Source organism: Gymnoscopelus microlampas (assembly GCF_963454915.1).
Source record: "Gymnoscopelus microlampas genome assembly, chromosome: 17".
Classification (NCBI taxonomy): domain Eukaryota; kingdom Metazoa; phylum Chordata; class Actinopteri; order Myctophiformes; family Myctophidae; genus Gymnoscopelus; species Gymnoscopelus microlampas.
The window spans coordinates 5,451,792-5,470,382 of NC_139954.1; the positions used below are offsets into that span (position 1 = coordinate 5,451,792).

Consider the following 18,591-nt stretch of genomic DNA (forward strand, 5'->3'; position numbering starts at 1 on the left):
GTTTTCAACCCTTTTCATATCAAGGTTCGTTATTTTTCGGCATTTTGAGCCACGGGACCACCGTTCAATGAGATTTAGACTCTCAGACCCAAAACTGTTGTCGTTGGATACGATTTCGTCCACAGTTCCATGCTGTATTGATGTTGGTGCCATGGGAGAGACAACAGGCCAACGTTGATCAAAATAACAGTTCTTCTACGTTCACCAATTGTGTAGACTTCTTGTAAATGAAGCAATGCAGATGTTTAACGATAATTTAACTCTTGAGAGTGTAACATGAAACCAAATGGCCCCGTAAGGGTCCCATAAGGGTCCATTTGGTTTCATTTTACACTCTCAAGAGTTTTGACAAAGGATGAGGCCGCGCAGCTCTTATTCACGATGTAAAAAATGTATTAAAAAGAAAAACAGCGTTTTGACAGTAAAGTCTTCCTCTGGGTTTTTAGTACATTCAAGAATTAAAGATCTATAATGGTCCATTTGGTTTACCAACTCTTCCATCATTTAGCTGGGGACCATCCCATGTCTATTCAAGGCTTCATGGGTTGTGTAATTGATAGAAAGAAAAAGTCATTTTGGGGGTGAACTATCCCTTTAAGTCCTGCTGTAGCAGCAGACCCCTTGTGAAAACAAAGGTCAGCGAGTTAATGAAAACCAAACGACGCTGTTCGGGTGAAAATGAAACAAACGCGTTGCCTGAATTGCTGAAGGTGTGTGAACCTCTTAGCCTACACGTCCAAACCTCCAAAAGGTTGCAGATGGACAAGCTCAAAACTCGTCGCTTCGTCCCGCGTTTCGAGCTTGTGAATAATATGCTACTTCTATACTTTTGTGTGACGCAATTGTGTGACCAGTGGTGTAAAAAGTACTCAAATGTTTTGCTTAAGTAAAAGTATCAATACTGCAATATAGAAATACTCTGTTACAAGTAAAAATCCAGAATTCAAAATTGACTTGAGTAAAAGTACAAAAGTAGTGGCATCAAAATGTACTTAAAGTACCAAAAGTAAAAGTACTAAAATATTTGAAAATAGCAGATCTACAAGCTCATAACGCGATGCGACGCGTTGTGAGCTTGTAGATCGGCTATTTTCAAATAGCCTAGGTATAAAATAGGGCTAAAGTGGTTAATGTATGTTTTATAATGTAATAATGTATATCTGAAAAGTAACTAGTAACTAAAGCTTTCAAATAATTGTAGTGGAGTAAAAGTACAATATTTGGCTCTGAGATGTACTGGAGTAGAAGTAAAAGTACTGGAAATTGGAAATACTCAAGTAAAGTATAAATACCTCAAAATTGTACTTAAGTACAGTACTTAAGTAAATGTACTTAGTTACTTTCCAGCACTGTGTGTGACGCACACAAAGTTAGAATATGGAGATAAGCGGTTTTCGGTCCGACAGCACAACGACATGCACAACTTGCCACTGTGAAGCATGCTGCCGGCTTTGTGCGCTGTTTCGTAGTGTTCTGCACCAGATAAGATCAATCAATCCCGATACATAAAGGGGATTGAAGCCTCCTCCAAAACCAACATTCACCCTGGATGTGGTCAGATGTTTCCTTAATGAGCGTGCAGGCGGTGTGGTTTGGGATTAATCACTAGCTGCGGTGTTCTTCGGAGCACAGGATTTCCTTCTCTGTCGACGTCCCGTGGAAACGTGTGGAGAGAAGGTCATAGCTGTTAAGAGAGCTGCAGACTCCACTGCTGGATTTTCTTCCGCCGTAACCTGAAGACTCACCTCTTCAGACTCCACCTCAGCCCCTTAGCCCTTAAAGGACGACTTCACCGCTTTTCAACCTATCTTATTCATATAATAGGTCCTCACTAATACTCATGATAAAATGGTACCATTTTTTTCTACTTGGTCTGTGTCTCAGAGGAGGGCTGTGGACAGTTCAGAGTCCCGTCTACCAGTGACATCATCAATGTGGAATCCAAGCTAATAGAAACTGCAGGCTTTGTATTCCTGGAAAGTTGCAATGCAATAAAAGAAGCCATTGTTCTCGTGTTAATAAAAATCTAAATAAAAAATGTGAAATCTTGTTGGAAAAAAAAATCATGCCTAACGATGATGTCACTGGTAGACGGGTTTCTGGACTGTCCACAGCCCTCCTATGAGACACAGACCAAGTAGAAAAAAATGGTACCATTTTATCATGAGTATTAGTGAGGACCAATTATATGAAGATAGGTTGAAAAGTGGTGAAGTCGTCCTTTAAAGGCATTGTAGGGAACATTAAGCCTAAATTTAAAAAATATTTATATATATATTTTTTGCATTTTTTTCCCCTCTATCAGCCACTATATAATGATGCTGGGGTGTTTTCCTGCATTGAAACACAGGCCTCTTTCTGAAAACCCTATTTTCCCTATTGTTGTTATGTTTGTCCGGGACGTAAGGAAGTCTATGGAAGTCTATGGAGGCATCACCCCCTGGTGGCCGGGAAACGAACTGCACAAACATAAACAATGCAGGGAAAATACGGTTTTCAGAAAGAGTACTGTGTTTCAATGCAGGAAAACACCCCAGCATCATTATATAGTGGCTGATAGAGGGGGAAAAATGCAAAAAATATATATATAAATATTTTTTTAATTTAGGCTTAATGTTCCCTACAATGCCTTTAACTCTACCTCTACCCTTTTAGTCAATGAGCCAGACAAGATTTCATTATCGAAAGAGTGGGCAAAACCAAACCTATATTAAATTGTTCATAGGGTCAATACGAGTAAATAAATATATGATAACCTCTCCACAGGAGTAGCTTTTTCATGGTTATCACACATTTTGTTATTTTCCCCATACGTACTGTACATGACAGGTGAAAAAATGACAAAATTTAAAAAGGAGTTATCATAATGAAACTTCCTGAGTTGATAACTTACATGAAGACAATGATTTATCGTATTACAAGTTTTCTGAAATTGTATATTTAGATATGCAAATTAGGCATATAGTCCATGAGCCCCAAAATTGAGCCAGATATTTAATATTCCCTCGTTTAAAACCTTTGACTCCAACATCTTAACAAAATGAAATAAGTATGTTGACTCTGGCTTTGTTGTGTTCCAATGTTGATTCTGGAAAGTTATGCAAATGTGGGCATATTCTCCTAATAGAAATTTGCATATTTAAATATACAATTTCAGAACACTTGTAATACAATAAATCATTGTCTTCATGTGAGTAATCAACTCAGGAAGTTTCATTATGACATGTCATGTACGTATGGGGAAAATAACAAAATGTGTGATAACCATGAAAAAGCTACTCCTGTGGAGAGGTTATCATATATTTATTTACTCGTATTGACCCTATGAACAATTTAATATAGGTATGGTTTTGCCCACTCTTTCGATAATCATTGCTCAATTTTGGGGCTCTGGCTCATGGACTATTTCCTCTCTCCTTCTATTTCCAGGAAGGAATTGACGCTTCACCGGCGCGTTTCACCGTTTTTGCGCTCCTTCAGCAGCCGCTGCATCTACATTTTGGTGCTTTTTTTCGGCGATAGTTCAGTCTTCTTTCACTTTCTCCCCGCCGTTTGGTGCCCCCCCCACCTAGGTTGGTGCCCTGTGTTAATCCTGAACTGGGTATGGTTATGTACAGTATATGGACATCTAGCCTACATACTGTAGGACCATGATGGAAACAAGTCCCCAGGACTTTGTTTTTACTTTACTACCGTGCTGTTCACATTGTTGACTAATACAATATTCAATCAATCAATCAATACCATGCAGGCACATGTTGGTCAATGCTCTCATGTTTTTGTTACTTATGTTACTTGTTGTTACTTAATGTTACAATGTAATTTAGATCAATATCCAGATTAGGAAGAGATGAGAGGGGGAACAGAGAGACAGAGAGAGAGGGATGAATGGAGCAGACTGAGGAAATGAGAAACAGGACGAGAGGATGAGGAAAACCAGTGGGACAGAGGGAAAGAAAGATCAAATATGATGATAGGAACAGAGCGAACGTAAAACTGCAAGGGTGGAAAAGAGAGAGAGAGAGAGAGAGAGAGAGAGAGAGAGAGAGAGAGAGAGAGAGAGAGAGAGAGAGAGAGAGAGAGAGAGAGAGAGTGAGAGTGCAGCAGCTTGTGCTGACAGCATCTCTGTTGGTTTTAACTACTGTATGGTTGATTTAAAGCTTTGTTAAAGGAGAACTGTCTCTCTGTATGTCTGTCTGTGTCGTCTGTCTCTCGTTCTTTTGCTCCCTCTCAATTCAGTTCAGTTCAGTTCAATACAAAGGGTCTTTGACGGCATGAGAAAACATACGTTTACATTGCCAAAGCAACAGTGGAACAACACAATTAAAACAAAACAATGTAAATGTACAATTAAATGGAAATAGAGAAATGTGTAAACGGAGCTATTAACTTAGAGAAAACTCTCTTACAAAAAATCATAATAATTGTGCATTTGTTTGTTAGAAATAGTTCTACATCCTAGGAAAGGCTATAGCTGGGGTTAAACTTTTGAATCAGAATGACAACAGTATTTCAATGTTCTGCATTCACTTGGTATAAAGCCTTTGGGACAAACAAATAGCAGCTAATTCTCTGATGCATTTAACCCTTTAAGACCTGAAGCCGATTCTACAAATGTCTTCTAAATCCTAACATTTTTCTGAAAGAAATTGTGTTTCTATATCAGTGGTTCTCGAACTTTTTCATGTCAAGCACCCTAAAAAAATGATCTGTATTTGGCCGCCGACCCCCATCTCAAAATATTTTGTTCCAAGGGACCCCCCAGAAGCAAAGAATAGAGTTCAAAATGTTTCGCTTTAAAAATATATATATTCAAAGATGTGCACACATTTTCACGATTTTTCAAAAATAGCAGATCTACAAGCTCATAGCGCGGCACTCGGTGCCGCGCTATGAGCTTGTAGATGTGCTATTTTTGAATAGCCAAAGTGTAAAATAATAGCTAAAATCTAGAAATGACTCTCAGGTCTTCATGGGTTAAAGGTAGTTGCTCTGTTTGTATGTACAGTATATCATGTATGTGGGGTTGAAACCTCATATATCCAAAACTGTTCTACTTTTCAGGATTCAAATTCAAAAACAGCAAAAGTAACAGATCTACAAGCTCAAAGCGCGCTTGCGGATCTGCTACTTTTTTTGTGTGACGCTGTAGTAGGATCAAGCATTAATTTCAGTATTTTTTACTTTAATGGAGTATTTCCACATTTAAGTATTTTTTTACTTCTACTCCACTACATCTCAGAGGCAAATATTGTACTTTTACTCCACCACAATTATTTGAGTTACTACAGTAGTTACTTTGTAGATTTTGATTATTATTATAAAAAACATACATTAATCACTTCAGCCCTATATACAAATTTCGGCCATTTGAAAATAGCCGATCTACAAGCTCACAATGTGTCGTGCAGGAATATACACTCTCTCTTTTTCCGTCTTGTCTCTCTCTCTCTCTCTCTCTCTCTCTCTCTCTCTCTCTCTCTCTCTCTCTCTCTCTCTCTCTGTGGTAGTAAAGGTAGAGAGAGGTTATATAGCAGTGTGTGATCAGGTACAGATGAGAGCAGATTTACTGCTCCTGGAATAAAGATGTCACTCTCTGACAGCTGACCTGCTGGGACCCTAAAACTCTGCTCTGTGTGTGTGTGTGTGTGTGTGTGTGTGTGTGTGTGTGTGTGTGTGTGTGTGTGTGTGTGTGTGTGTGTGTGTGTGTGTGTGTGTGTGTGTGTGTGTGTGTGTGTGTGTGTGTGTGGGAGTGAGACAAAAGGTTGAAACTCTATAATCTTGACTGGATCTTTCACCTCCAAGTCACGTCTGATCTTTCCCACCAGGCTTCATGACAGTCTGCACGTCCGTTCACACGCACACACACACACACACACACACACACACACACACACACACACACACACACACACACACACACACACACACACACACACACACAGAGTACATACAAGCACGCTGTACTTACACACAAACTTGTGGTAAAACAAAAAAAAAGCCTGATTTATGCTTATAGTTGAGCGCCAGTGTTGCACCGCCGGAAATAGCCGATCTACAAGGTCACCAGGCATCACATAGTGATGTGTCGTGAGCGTGTAGATCAGCTACTTTTTTTGGCACATGAAACAGGCACGCAACTAAGTATGAATTAAGTCTGACAAGCAAAATGATGTTGTGTTGTTGTTGTGATGTAATCACATCTTATGGATTATGTTATCTTGCTTAATATATGACCTTCCTGCAGTTATCTCCACCAGGAGATCATCTGTTCGCCTGTGTGTGTGTGTGTGTGTGTGTGTGTGTGTGTGTGTGTGTGTGTGTGTGTGTGTGTGTGTGTGTGTGTGTGTGCGTGCGCGCGCGCGCGCGTGCGTGCGTGCGTGCGTGCGTGCGTGCGTGCGTGCGTGCGTGCGTGCGTGCGTGCGTGCAGTGGTGGGAAAAGTACTTGCACCTTTTACTTAAGTAAAAGTATCAATACTGCAGTGCAGAAATACTTAAATACTTAAATGTACAGGTTAAGACTTTGACAGTGGCCAGTTTGGAATTGCAGCCTCCTGAAGGTGTGTTTTTTTAGGGTAGTTTTGAAGTGAGTAGGGTTTTACACTCCTTTACTCCTTTTGGTAGGGCGTTCCACATTTTCGTTGCATAGCATGCGAACGAGTTCATTCCCTTGTTTTTTGCCAAATCTGGGTTGAACATGATCAGTGGAGCTGCCTCTGGTGTTGTGATTGTGGACTTCATTTAGGTTTTTGAAGCATGTAGACAGGTACATGGGTATCCCAATATGGTGGTGTGTATTGTACTCCATCTGGCCTATAGGGTGTACCGGAACTAGCCAATTGCAGACATGCAAGTCATATTAACCTAATTCAGGCTCTAGCCCCTTTTCCAGAGTTTAGAATGCTGGCAATTGATATAGCAGAGGGGGAGAGAGAGAGAGAGAGAGAGACATTAGAGATGATGGTGGTCGTATAGCCAGCTGCTATGAGGTCACTGAGGTCCAGACCTGTGTAATTATTTTATATACATGAAAATAAAATGGGAGCCATGTAACTGTACAAATAATCAGAGGTGGAAAACGTCTGCTTTCGCAGTGTCTGTCTGCCTGTGTGTACGTGTGTGTGTGTGTGTGTGTGTGTGTGTGTGTGTGTGTGTGTGTGTGTGTGTGTGTGTGTGTGTGTGTGTGTGTGTGTGTGTGTGCGCGTGTGCGTGTGTGTGTGTGCGGTGACTGACGTGAAAGTGACAGCTATCAAGCTGAAGCTCCAGTTTAATCTGTCATCTCTCACCACATGGTTTAAATAATCCACTAAACCACGTCATGTCAAACCATCGTCAGGATGGTTCACTTCCAGTCTGCCCATTGTTTAACCCATTAAGACCGGGAATGCGTCTGTGTAACCACTTTAACCATTATTTTATACTTTGGCTATTCAAAGATAGCAGACCTACAAGCTCATAGCGCCGCACTATGAGCTTGTAGGTCTACTATTTTTGAATATGTATATATATATTTTAAAGTGATCATTTTTTTACTCAAATCTGTGCTTCTGGGAGTCCCTGGAACCACATATTTTGAGATGGGGGTCCGCGGCCAAATACATATCATTTTGGGGGTCCTTGACATGAAACAGTTTGAGAAACACTGATATTATAGCAACATGCGTTTTTTTTTTAAAGTGTTAGGATTTAGAAGACATTCATAGAATCCCCCAGAAGCAAAGATTTGAGTTAAAAATGTTTGCTTTGAAAAACGTATATTCAAGGATTTGCACACATTTTCATGATTTTTCAAAAATAGCAGATCTACAATACAGATTGTAGATCTGCTATTTTTGAATAGCCCAAAGTTTAAGATAATGGTTAGAATAACAGATGCTTTCCCGGTCTTAATGGGTTAAATAAAGACGCTGGTGACTCATAATATCTTGCACTTGGTTTGAAGTGTTCTGGAAGAAAAGTAAAACAGAGTGTACTGCAAGGGAATACTATTATGTTGGCAACAAAATGTGATTTGTTTTCTGATTTAAGTGGCTGACATTTTGCTATGCAAATTAGACCCAAAGGAGTTTTATGTTTGTGGGGAAAATAGAGTGAATATAGCCGCTCTACAAGCTCACAATAGCCAAGTCTGTCACAGCTATACTTGACTAGACTGCAGTCTTTGTGATATTTGATCCCCAATTAGTGACGTTGGTTCATGTGTAGAATATATATTGGTATTTTTTACTCATTTTTGGTATTCTGGAAGTGGCTTCTCATTGTCTGGCAATAGTCCAGAAATGCAGTTAATAGGCTTCAATGTCTAGATCCCAAAAATGTCTTTTGTAAATTGAGAACTTGACAACGCCCATGAAGATGAATTGATCAGAAGTATAGGTGGGCAAGGGTCAAGGTCACTTAGGCAAAGGTCAAGGTCACGCCTAACAAAATAAATTCATTAAATTCCTTGAAAGTCTTCATGAACTCATTAACTCTCTCAGTGCCAAGCCACGAGTTATCCCGAGTTTTTTCTGAATGCCCTCAGTGCCAGAACGAGTTATCCCGAAAAAAAAAAAAAAAAAAAATCAGAACTCAAGATATAATTATCTGAAGATTTGCAGCTCCATCCACTCCTTGTTTAACTTATAACTGAAAAAGGCTTTATCTCGCTTCTTAACACTTAGCCTGCCCTAATTATTTCTGATTTTTTGCTGTTTTCTGCCAGAGATTTTTCATTGAAATTAAAAAAGTACTCAGGAGCCGAGATACAGAATTTTTAAGTTTTGAGTTAACAAGGAAGTGGATAGGAGTCTAGATAAAGTCTAGATAAAAATTTCAATAGAACGCATTTATGCGATCTTGGCGGCCAAGTGCGCTATTTAATAGATCGCATTTATGCGTGATTGGCAGAAATTGAGTTGAGCACTTTTTTTTTTACTTTGAAAAAAAAAAAAAAGCTGGCACAGTATGAACATATTTTTTTTTATTTCATTGGCACTGAGAGAGTTAACTGCCAGGAATTAAATAATTAATTCATCTGTCTCCGTCTCCAGCGAAAACGGCGATTTCATTGTACCTTTGAAAAATCATGGATTATTCTCCATGACCGCCGACACGCGATTCTTCATTCCAGAGCTATGGCTGTTTGAATGTGGCTTGTTTTTTTGAAAAACACTTGACTTATTGAAAAATGTACTTTAACATTTTTGACGTGATCACCTGATCTCTGGGTTTACTCTTCTTCCGTGGTGCTTGGATCGTTCACAGCCCCCCCCCCCCCCCCCCCACCACCACCAAAAAACAACAACCATGAAGCCTGTTTACATCTTTGGCAGCCTGGGCGTTTGGACAAAAAAACACGTCAATTAACTCCTTAGCAGTGAATGAGTTGAGCACAAAGTCTACAGTATTTTCCGGTGTTTAAATGTGTCGCCTCTTCTCGCTGTGCAGGTAAACCAGTGATGATCGTGACGGAGTACATGGAGAACGGATCACTGGACAGCTTCTTGAGAGTGAGTACAACTGAAGTGTATTACGCACGCACACACACACACACACACACACACACACACACACACACACACACGCGCGCACACACACACGCCAACACTCACACGCACACGCACACGCGCACGCACACACAGTTTCAATAAACCCCAGCTATAGCCACGTTGCGTCTTCGGTCCAGGGACAGCCGTCTGAGGTCTCTCGGTCTCGTCTCGTTCACTGGAACTCGGCAGTCCCAGTCTTATAAACACGGAACAGTAATGTATCTCATCATTTAGTCTAGCAGCGCAGGGCTGAGAGCAAGGGATTTACTGTGAAAACGTTACGTGGCACTTCTACTAAACTGCAGCGGTGAAAGTATACTAATTACATTTACTCAAGTGCCGTACTTAAGTACAATTTGGAGGGTTTTTTTTTTTACTTCACTGGAGTACTTCCAATTTCCTACAATTTTACTTCTACTCCACTACCTCTCAAAGGCAACTATTGTACTTTTACTCCACTACAATTATTTGAAAACCTTAGTTACTAGTTACTTATAGGTTTGTTTTTTTTATTACAAAAGCACTTCAGACCTTTTTACTGTATATACTTTGGCAATTTGAAAATAGCCGATCTACAAGTTCACAACGCGACGCGTTGTGAACTTGTAGATCGGCTATTTTCAAAGGATTTGATTTGTGAAATGGGACCGTCTGCTTATCGTACTTTAAGTATATTTCGATGCCAATACTTTTGTACTTTCACTGTTGAACACCAAACTTGTACTATTTCTACAATAGAGTATTGATACTTTTACTTAAGTAAAACAATGTGAGTACTTCTTCCAGCACTGCTAAAACTGGGATTGCGTTTGTTTGGCAGCCGGCCAGGGGGGCATTAGAGCAGCTTTTGTCGCCGGAGTCACTGGAGAATGAAATAAGTGGATATTAAAAGAGCCCCTCCAAGATATTTCACTGGCTTTCCCCCCATCCAGCCTTTCAGCTCTGAATAAACTGTGGTTTTGGAATGCTGTTATTTATAACGCTGGGCTTTCAGAAATCACTCGCAGAGCACTTAATTAAAAACCTCTGCTGCGCGGATATGAGTCTCCTCCTGGAAGGAGTTGGATGTTTGTCGCCGTGTCTCTCTCTCTCTCCCCTCTGGATGCTAAAAGAACTCCAGAGCCAAAGCAGAGATGACATAAGAATTAGTTTTTAGAAAACATTCCGACCTCTGTTTCTTTTAAGGCTTTTGTCAGGCTGCAGGCAAATCCGATTTGTCCTTATGCCAGTTGATTCCTCCCCCACCCACACACATTTCTGTGTTGTCACCAGTGGTGGGAAAAGTACTGAAATGTTTTGCTTAAGTAAAAGTATTAATACTGCAATGCAATGTAGATATACTCTGTTACAAGTAAAAGTCCGGAATTAAAAAGAAATACTGTATTGGTAGTATTGGTATCAAAATGTACTTAAAGTACCAAAAGTAAAATAACTCATTATGCAGAATGTACCATGTTTTCAAATGCACAAAATGTATAAATATCTTTTGAAAATAGCAGATCTACAAGCTCACGACGCATTGTGAGCTTGTAGATCGGCTATTGTCAAATGACTGAAATGTATATAGGGCTGAAGTGGTTAATGTGTGTTTTGTAATAACAATCAAAATCTACAAAATAACTAGTAACTAAAGTTTTCAAATAATTGTAGTGGAGTAAAAGTACACCCAGTGGCGGACTGGCTATTTGGCGTACCGGGCAAATGCCCAGTGGGCCGCAAAAAAAAAAAAAAAAAAGAATCCGGGTCGCGTGGCCCAATTATTAGTTACGTTTATGTTTGGGCAGGGATGCTTTCCAGCAGGGGCCTCAGTGCGGCTGCAGAGTTCATGTGCAGGGCTGGGCTGAAGCAGTGAAACGCTCCCTCATCTCATCCTCATCTCAAATCTCTCATCTCATCCGCAAATCTTTGAATATATACTGTATATATATATATTCTTTTAAAGCAAACATTAACTCAAATCTTGCTTCTGGGGGGGTCCCTGGAACAAAATGTTTTGAGATGGGGGTCGGCGGCCAAATACATATCATTTTGGGGGTCCTTGAGATGAAAAAGTTTGAGCACCACTGATATAGAAACATACGTTTTTCAGAAAACATTTTGCAGAATCGGAACCTCAGGCCTCAATGGGTTAAAGGGGTAGTTCAACGCCCAAATTATTAGTTTTCTATTGATTAGTCATTGACTGTTTGATTCTCTGGGAGCTTCGGCGTCTCGCTCAAATTAGCCAATGCAAAAAAAACTAAAAACAAGTCTCGATGCAAAATCAACAGGGGGGAGGGGAGTGAAAAAACAAAAGGGCTTTAAATCAACATGCAGGCCTGGCACGAGAGCCTCCTGTGCTGAAAGCGTCAGGTTCCGTTTTTAGCCCTGGTCTTTTTTTTTCCACGAGCGTGAGCACAGCGTGGCGAGCGAATAAAGCCTGCCGTGCTCTCCCCACTTCTCCCGCTGGTTCCTGTCACGTTCTGTAGACCTGCGCTTCATCACCGCAGACATGTCCTATGCACATAATATACACACATATACGCACATATACACACGCATGCATGCACGCACGCACGCACGCACGCACACACACAGACACACACACACACACACACAGACACGTTTGTATTACTGTACTGGTGAAGACCTTCAAACATTTCAGGACTCAATTGAAAATAGCTGAAAAAAGCAGATTTCTTTTCCCCCCCGGCAGCACAACTAAGTATTTAATTGGGAAAACTGTAGAGCTAACACCTAAACCTGACTGCTGAATGTCTAACCTTAAACCTAACACCAACCAGAATCTTTTTAAAATTGTAAACCTTTTTTCTTCAATCCAAAAATCTTTTTTTCTTGTGAGGACCAGGAAAATCGTCCTCGCAATATCTATTTCTCAAATTCTACCATACTAATACACACACACACGACACGCACACACGCTCACACACACAAACACGCGCAGACACATTTGTATTACTATATTTGAGAGGACCTCAGCATGTTAGGGCAGCGATTGAGTGAATTGCCATTTTTAACACGCCGAAAATAGCGGACCTACGGATGCACTATTTTCAGTGTAAATCAGGCACGACTCCGACTCTAACCACTAAACCTCACCTCTAAATACCTAAGGCTAATCGGAATATTTTCGTCATTGTAAAACTCTATATTAAAATATTCTTTGTTGAGGACAAGGAAAAGTGTCCTTGCAATGTCTGTTTCTCAAATGCTACTATAGTAGACAGCTGTCCCTAACAAGAATAGTAACAAGTAAAAGCACACGCACGCACGCACGCACGCACGCGCGCGCGCGCGCGCACACACACACACACACACACACACACACACACACACACACACACACACACACACACACACACACACACACACACACACACACACACACACACACACAGACAGAAGGGTGCACACAGACATATGCGAGCATGCACACGCAATCACAAAACCACATGGCCACCCAACGATGCAGACAAGCGTCTGCGTCGTGCTCTCCAAACTCTGTGTGTGTGTGTGTGTGTGTGTGTGTGTGTGTGTGTGTGTGTGTGTGTGTGTGTGCAGCTTTGAAGTGAGTGTAGCAGGTGGGCTGTTCGGCCGGTAATTAGTGCAGACAGTACAGAACCGGGGGGGTGAAATTCCTCCTTATGCTTATACCTCACACAATATGCGGTCACCGCGAGAGCGTGTGTGTGTGTACGCCAAACACAGGAAGATGGACCCAGGGGCACGCACGCACGCTACAGTCATTCACTAATATAACAATTTGATCCAATCAGGAGAGAGTGTTCCAATAGGCTCTATTCACAGCAGCCATATTATCGCTTCCTTCACAGGTGTTACCAGTGATACTAATGAAGGCTCTGTTCCATTTAGTGTGGCACAGTAGTTCTCAGATTTTTGAATTTCAGATTTCCACGACCCCCATAACTCTTGAGAGCGTAAAAATGGAACCAAATGGACCCGTAAGGGTCCATTTGATTCCATTTGTACACTCTCAGAGTTACACACCCGTAAAGGGCCATTTGGGAGTGTTTCCAGTGAGCCAACATGCACAATATCAGCACCCTGACTCCGTCTGACCAGAATGGAACAGAGTCTTCATTAGTATCATTGGTAACACCTGTGAATGTCTTACAATATGGCTGCTGTGCATAGAGCCGATACAAATTTCTTTCTGCCATGTTTTTTGGTTTCATCACTTCCCCACTTCCCTATATGAAATGTATAGAATGCATACGCTAATAAATCATATTTTAAATATTGTGTTGATGTTCATATTGACCGTAGGAAGTATTACATTGTCATCGACAAATGACATCATCAACTTGTGACGGGCGTTGTCCCCCTGAGTAAAAGATGAACTTTTTCTAAACTAACTACAATATTTAAGGCGTTTTTAATTTGACATTTTAGTTATAGACGGCACTTACGATGTATTTAATATATATGGCTTATTAGCCAGGGATTTATTTAAGATTCTCGGAGAGATCATTGAGGGAGACCCTCATTTACAATGATGCCGAGATTAAACACATGTTAATAACAAGAAAAACAATAATGTTGACAACAAACAGTTAAAACAGTTGCATGTTGACAGCAATCAGTTAAAACGGCTGCATACAGGTAATGCACGGTTATTATTTAAATTCTTAAAGAGGTGGTGCCATGGTTTTGCACTTTTTCTGTTTTTCATGTGTCTATGAGGTTGATAGAACTTCATTAAGCCCCCTGGTGGTGTTTTTATTGTGTTTTATGTCTTCGCTGACTATATTGAGTTTCTACCTGGAGGCTGAAACCTTCACTGTTGTAAATAAATCAGTGGCCATGAAAATATCACTATTAGAAACAATTATATAAGCTCAATAAAATCAGTGAATATCATGTACGTGATTGTTTGAGTTGGACAAACCAAACTAAAAGAGTAAAAATCTAACTGTTGATTTTGAGTAAGATGTACATTATTATTTTAGTTAATGTCATGAGAATAAAATGGTATTTGACAAACTGATTATATTTATGAAATATACCCAATCTGTTTTGGTAGTTTTCAATCATAATATTTGAGAATGGAGTAATTATACAAATCAGTTTAAATAAATATAATTATTACTCATTCCAACTCAATATCTTCATCTGTAGTAAGAATAACCTAATAAATTGAGTAGATGTCACACTGAACGTGATGACGTCAGACGCAATTCTAAATGCGCCCAAACTGCTATCCTTTATGGGAAATCTTCTTGTACCTGCTGTCAGTCCGTCGTCCAGACTTTCGCCATTGTTTCAACAAATAACAAGAGAAGAGAGCAGCAGTACTGGTGGTAAGTACATGTTAATTAAATATTGACCGTGTCTTGTAGCATATATCACGTTTTTATATGGTATAATTTCAGGAATACCTTCTTACTTTACAGTTTTTCCTGCTAGTTAAACTCACAGTGAAATTAACTTCAGTGGTCTGCTGCTAACAGTTATTCTGGGCCGGGTGGCGGTCTTGAGAGTTTAACCAAATGGACCTGTGCGTCGTGTTACAGTGTGTTGATGCGGACTTTGCTATTTCGCCTTTAGTTTAATGGTGTATAAAGCGTTCCTTCAGACGTGGCCATGACGGTTCCCCACGATCTGTTTCAACTTCTGAGCAGTTCCTCCCAATTTCCCGCTTATTTCTACATAAACGTTCATATTTCAAAAGTGCTTAACCAAGGCTCACGGATGTCACAATAATGCACGCTATAGCAGAATTACCAGTATCTTTCTGTAATACTCAATAAAAAACATTTTAATCCAATCGACGGCCATTTTCTATAAAACGTTTTATGTATCAGAGTGCAGTACGTCTCCCAACCGATAGGGTCGCATAGTTGAAAGCAATGGTCAAAGGTCTGAGAAAATGTCCAACCGATTGGATTAAAATACTTTTTATTAAATAATACGGAAAATACGGGTAATTTTGCTCGAGCATACAATATTGTAACATCCGTGAGCCCAGTAAGTACATTTATTTAGAAATCTGAACGTTTGTGTAGACGTAAACGGCAAATTGTGAGGAATTGCTCAAAGCCAGGCTGAGGTGGACCCAGAACTATCAACATACATTTCCCATGTTAACTTGCGTGGATATAGGAAGTGACGACAACGGGGCTTGTTTTGTAGTGTGTAGTTCGTTTGACTTGCGTCTCATTGTTGGCTCACTGAAAGTAAACTACAACGGCCATGATGCAAAGCGTGGTAAGCGGTAAAATCCCCCCCGCGCGCGCGCGCCTCCATAACTTTCATTTGTTTATCAAAGTTAAACTGGATGGTTCGTACGCGCCCACAACGGGAAACCACCGATATAAACGGTAGACAATAAGCCTGTGTTGGGGTGGCAATGTGGTTGTAAAGGTGCATGCGTGGGCTAATGTTTAATGTTGTGTGTGTGTGTGTATATTTCTATATTTTTAAAGACACGACTACAGCAACTGCTGAGGAAGAAAGAAGCAAGTCCAGCTCCAGCATCTAACTAACCTGGCCTTATTATGTATGTTTATTTTTCCTTTTTTAAGCTCAAAGCCCTATTTGATAATACAGTCTGCACAGTAACATGTAACTAAAGCTGTGAAATGCTGTATTTAGTGGAGTAGAAGTAAAAAAAAAAAGCATGCATGGGCTAATGTTTAATGGTGTGTGTGTGTGTGTGTGTGTGTGTGTGTGTGTGTGTGTGTGTGTGTGTGTGTGTGTGTGTGTTTTACTATAGACACAAGTCAACTGCTGTGCAAGAAAGAAGCACGCTATGGGTTGAAACTATCTCTGTCTGCCTAGTAAGTCCAGCTCCATCATCTGTAACCAAACTAGCCTTATTATGTATGTTTTTCTTTTTTGTGCTCAACCCCATATTTCATAATAATATCTGCACAGTAACATGTAACTAAAGCTGTTAAATGCTTTATTTAATGGAGTAGAAGTAACAGAAATGTAAAGTAAATATGGTAGAGTATGGTGAGAACATCTATAGAGTAGCATTACAATCAGTTTTAATTTCTTTCTTTTTTCTTTTTCTTTTTTTTACAGGTTATGGAATGGCGATGTAAGCTGTGCACATTCGTGGCTTCATCAAAAGGGACACTTCTCAAGCATTATCGAGTGAATCACGGTACATTTGGACATGGATATTCAGTTCCCTGTATTCATTTAAACTGTCCTTGCACCTTTAAGACATGGTCTGGCCTGCGCACACACTTGCATAGAACCCACAATACTGTCGAAACTGAAGAGTGTGAAGTTGTGCAATCTCTCAGATGTAAAACTTGTGACTCATTCTCTTCTAATGCAAAAGACTATTTTCAACATATTAATTCCCACTTGAAAAACTTTGAAACCATAGAATGTGTTTTTGATGGATGTGATTCCACAGCTAACACGTATCAGGCTTATGCAACACACAAAAGTAGAAAACACAAATTCTATTCATTGAAAGATTTTAAGCCTGAAGTGATTGCAATACCTCCAGTCTGTATTGAAAATGACAATGACCTTCCACTGTTGGAATCTCATGATGATGAGGACATAGATGCCTTAGAGTTGGATTGTGAAAAGACTACTTCGACTACAACTGACATTGAGACAAATATTGGTTCTCTCTTGTTAAAATTGGACAGCATCTACAATGTCTCTAGGCAATGCATTGATGATTTGGTGGAACAGCTTCAGTTTATCTGCACATCATCAACTCAGTGTATTCCGAAGCTAATTGGGGATATTTTTACTAAGAATAGCTGTGCTGTTGATGAAGCTACTGTCAGTGAATTGGTTGACAAATTGTTTCACTCTAATCCTCTTAATGTAGCCCTTGGGTCAAAGGGTCCCTTCTCCTCAAAGCATAAGAGGGAGAAATATTTTAAGGAAAACTTCAGTTTAATTGAGCCAGTAGAGTATGTTTTGGATCGAGATGAGAACCGCAGCTTTCAGTATGTGCCCCTTCTCCCATCCTTACAACAAGTGTTGAAAAATGAAGACATTCTTAACAATGTATTGACTAGACATTCAAACATTTCACAGTTGTCATCCTTCCGTGATGGTAAATATTTCAAGCAAAATGAATTTCATGCTAATGAAGAGTTAAGTATTCCCCTTATTCTTTATGTAGATGATTTTGAGACTTGCAACCCTCTTGGAACTTCCCGGAAAAAACACAAAATCACAGCCGTGTACTGGCTACCTGCTGATTTACCATCTGAGCTGAGATCACAGCTAACTTCTATTAATTTGGCCATTCTTTGTAAAGCAAACGACGTAAAGAAATTTGGCTATGAAACTGTGCTGGAGCCTCTCTTAAAAGACCTCTCAACATTGGAGAAGGAAGGTATTTTTTTGCCTCAGCTTGGTAGAAATATTAGAGGTACTGTGTTTTGTGTTTCAGCCGACAATCTTGGCGCTCATTCTTTAAGTGGACTTGTAGAAAGCTTTAATGGACACTATATCTGTAGATTTTGTATTGGGGAACATTCTGAATATCAGAAAAAAGAAGTGTGTTCTGGAGCTTTTCCACCAAGAACAAAAGAGAACTATGATTTACATGTTGGGTCTGTAAAAGAAAATCCTGCTCAAGGACACTGTTTTGGTGTGAAGAAAGGTTGTCCTATAACTGAAAAATTGAGCCATTTTCATTTTGTAACAGGGTACCCACCAGATGTTTTGCACGATTTTTTTGAAGGTATAATTCCAAAGGAATTGGCGCTATGTCTTAATGTGTTCATCCGCAACAAGTATTTCACCTTGACAGAACTTAACCAGTCCATAACAAAGTTTCCTTACGAGTGGACTGATAAGACTGATAGACCCCAACCAATCCCTAAAACATTTGCAAAAAACAAAAATATTGGTGGGAATGCACATGAAAATTGGACATTATTAAGGATTTTACCTTTCATTATTGGTTCAAAAGTACGACAGGATGATCCAGCTTGGCAAGTTCTGATGATCTTAAAAGATATTACTGAGCTTGTAGTATCCCCCATTCTTACTGAGGAAAGAATTTGCCATCTAGACACATTGATATCAGAACATCGCCGCAGACTGTTGG

The 18,591-nt window shown here is 39.9% G+C and overlaps 1 protein-coding gene and 1 long non-coding RNA gene across 2 annotated transcripts in view; both read left to right on the forward strand.

The window, feature by feature from the left end:
- Positions 1 to 18,591, forward strand: part of epha3 (eph receptor A3) — a 225,193-nt gene that overhangs the window by 168,877 nt on the left and 37,725 nt on the right. The window contains exon 13 of the mRNA XM_084083917.1: positions 9,430 to 9,491. Within this exon, the coding sequence (XP_083940043.1) occupies positions 9,430 to 9,491 (62 nt within the window). The remainder of the gene's footprint in view (positions 1 to 9,429; positions 9,492 to 18,591) is intronic.
- LOC311064142 lies at positions 16,003 to 16,757 on the forward strand. Its single transcript, XR_014602682.1, has 3 exons — positions 16,003 to 16,050; positions 16,267 to 16,330; positions 16,581 to 16,757. It is a non-coding gene; the product is annotated as an uncharacterized lncRNA (long non-coding RNA).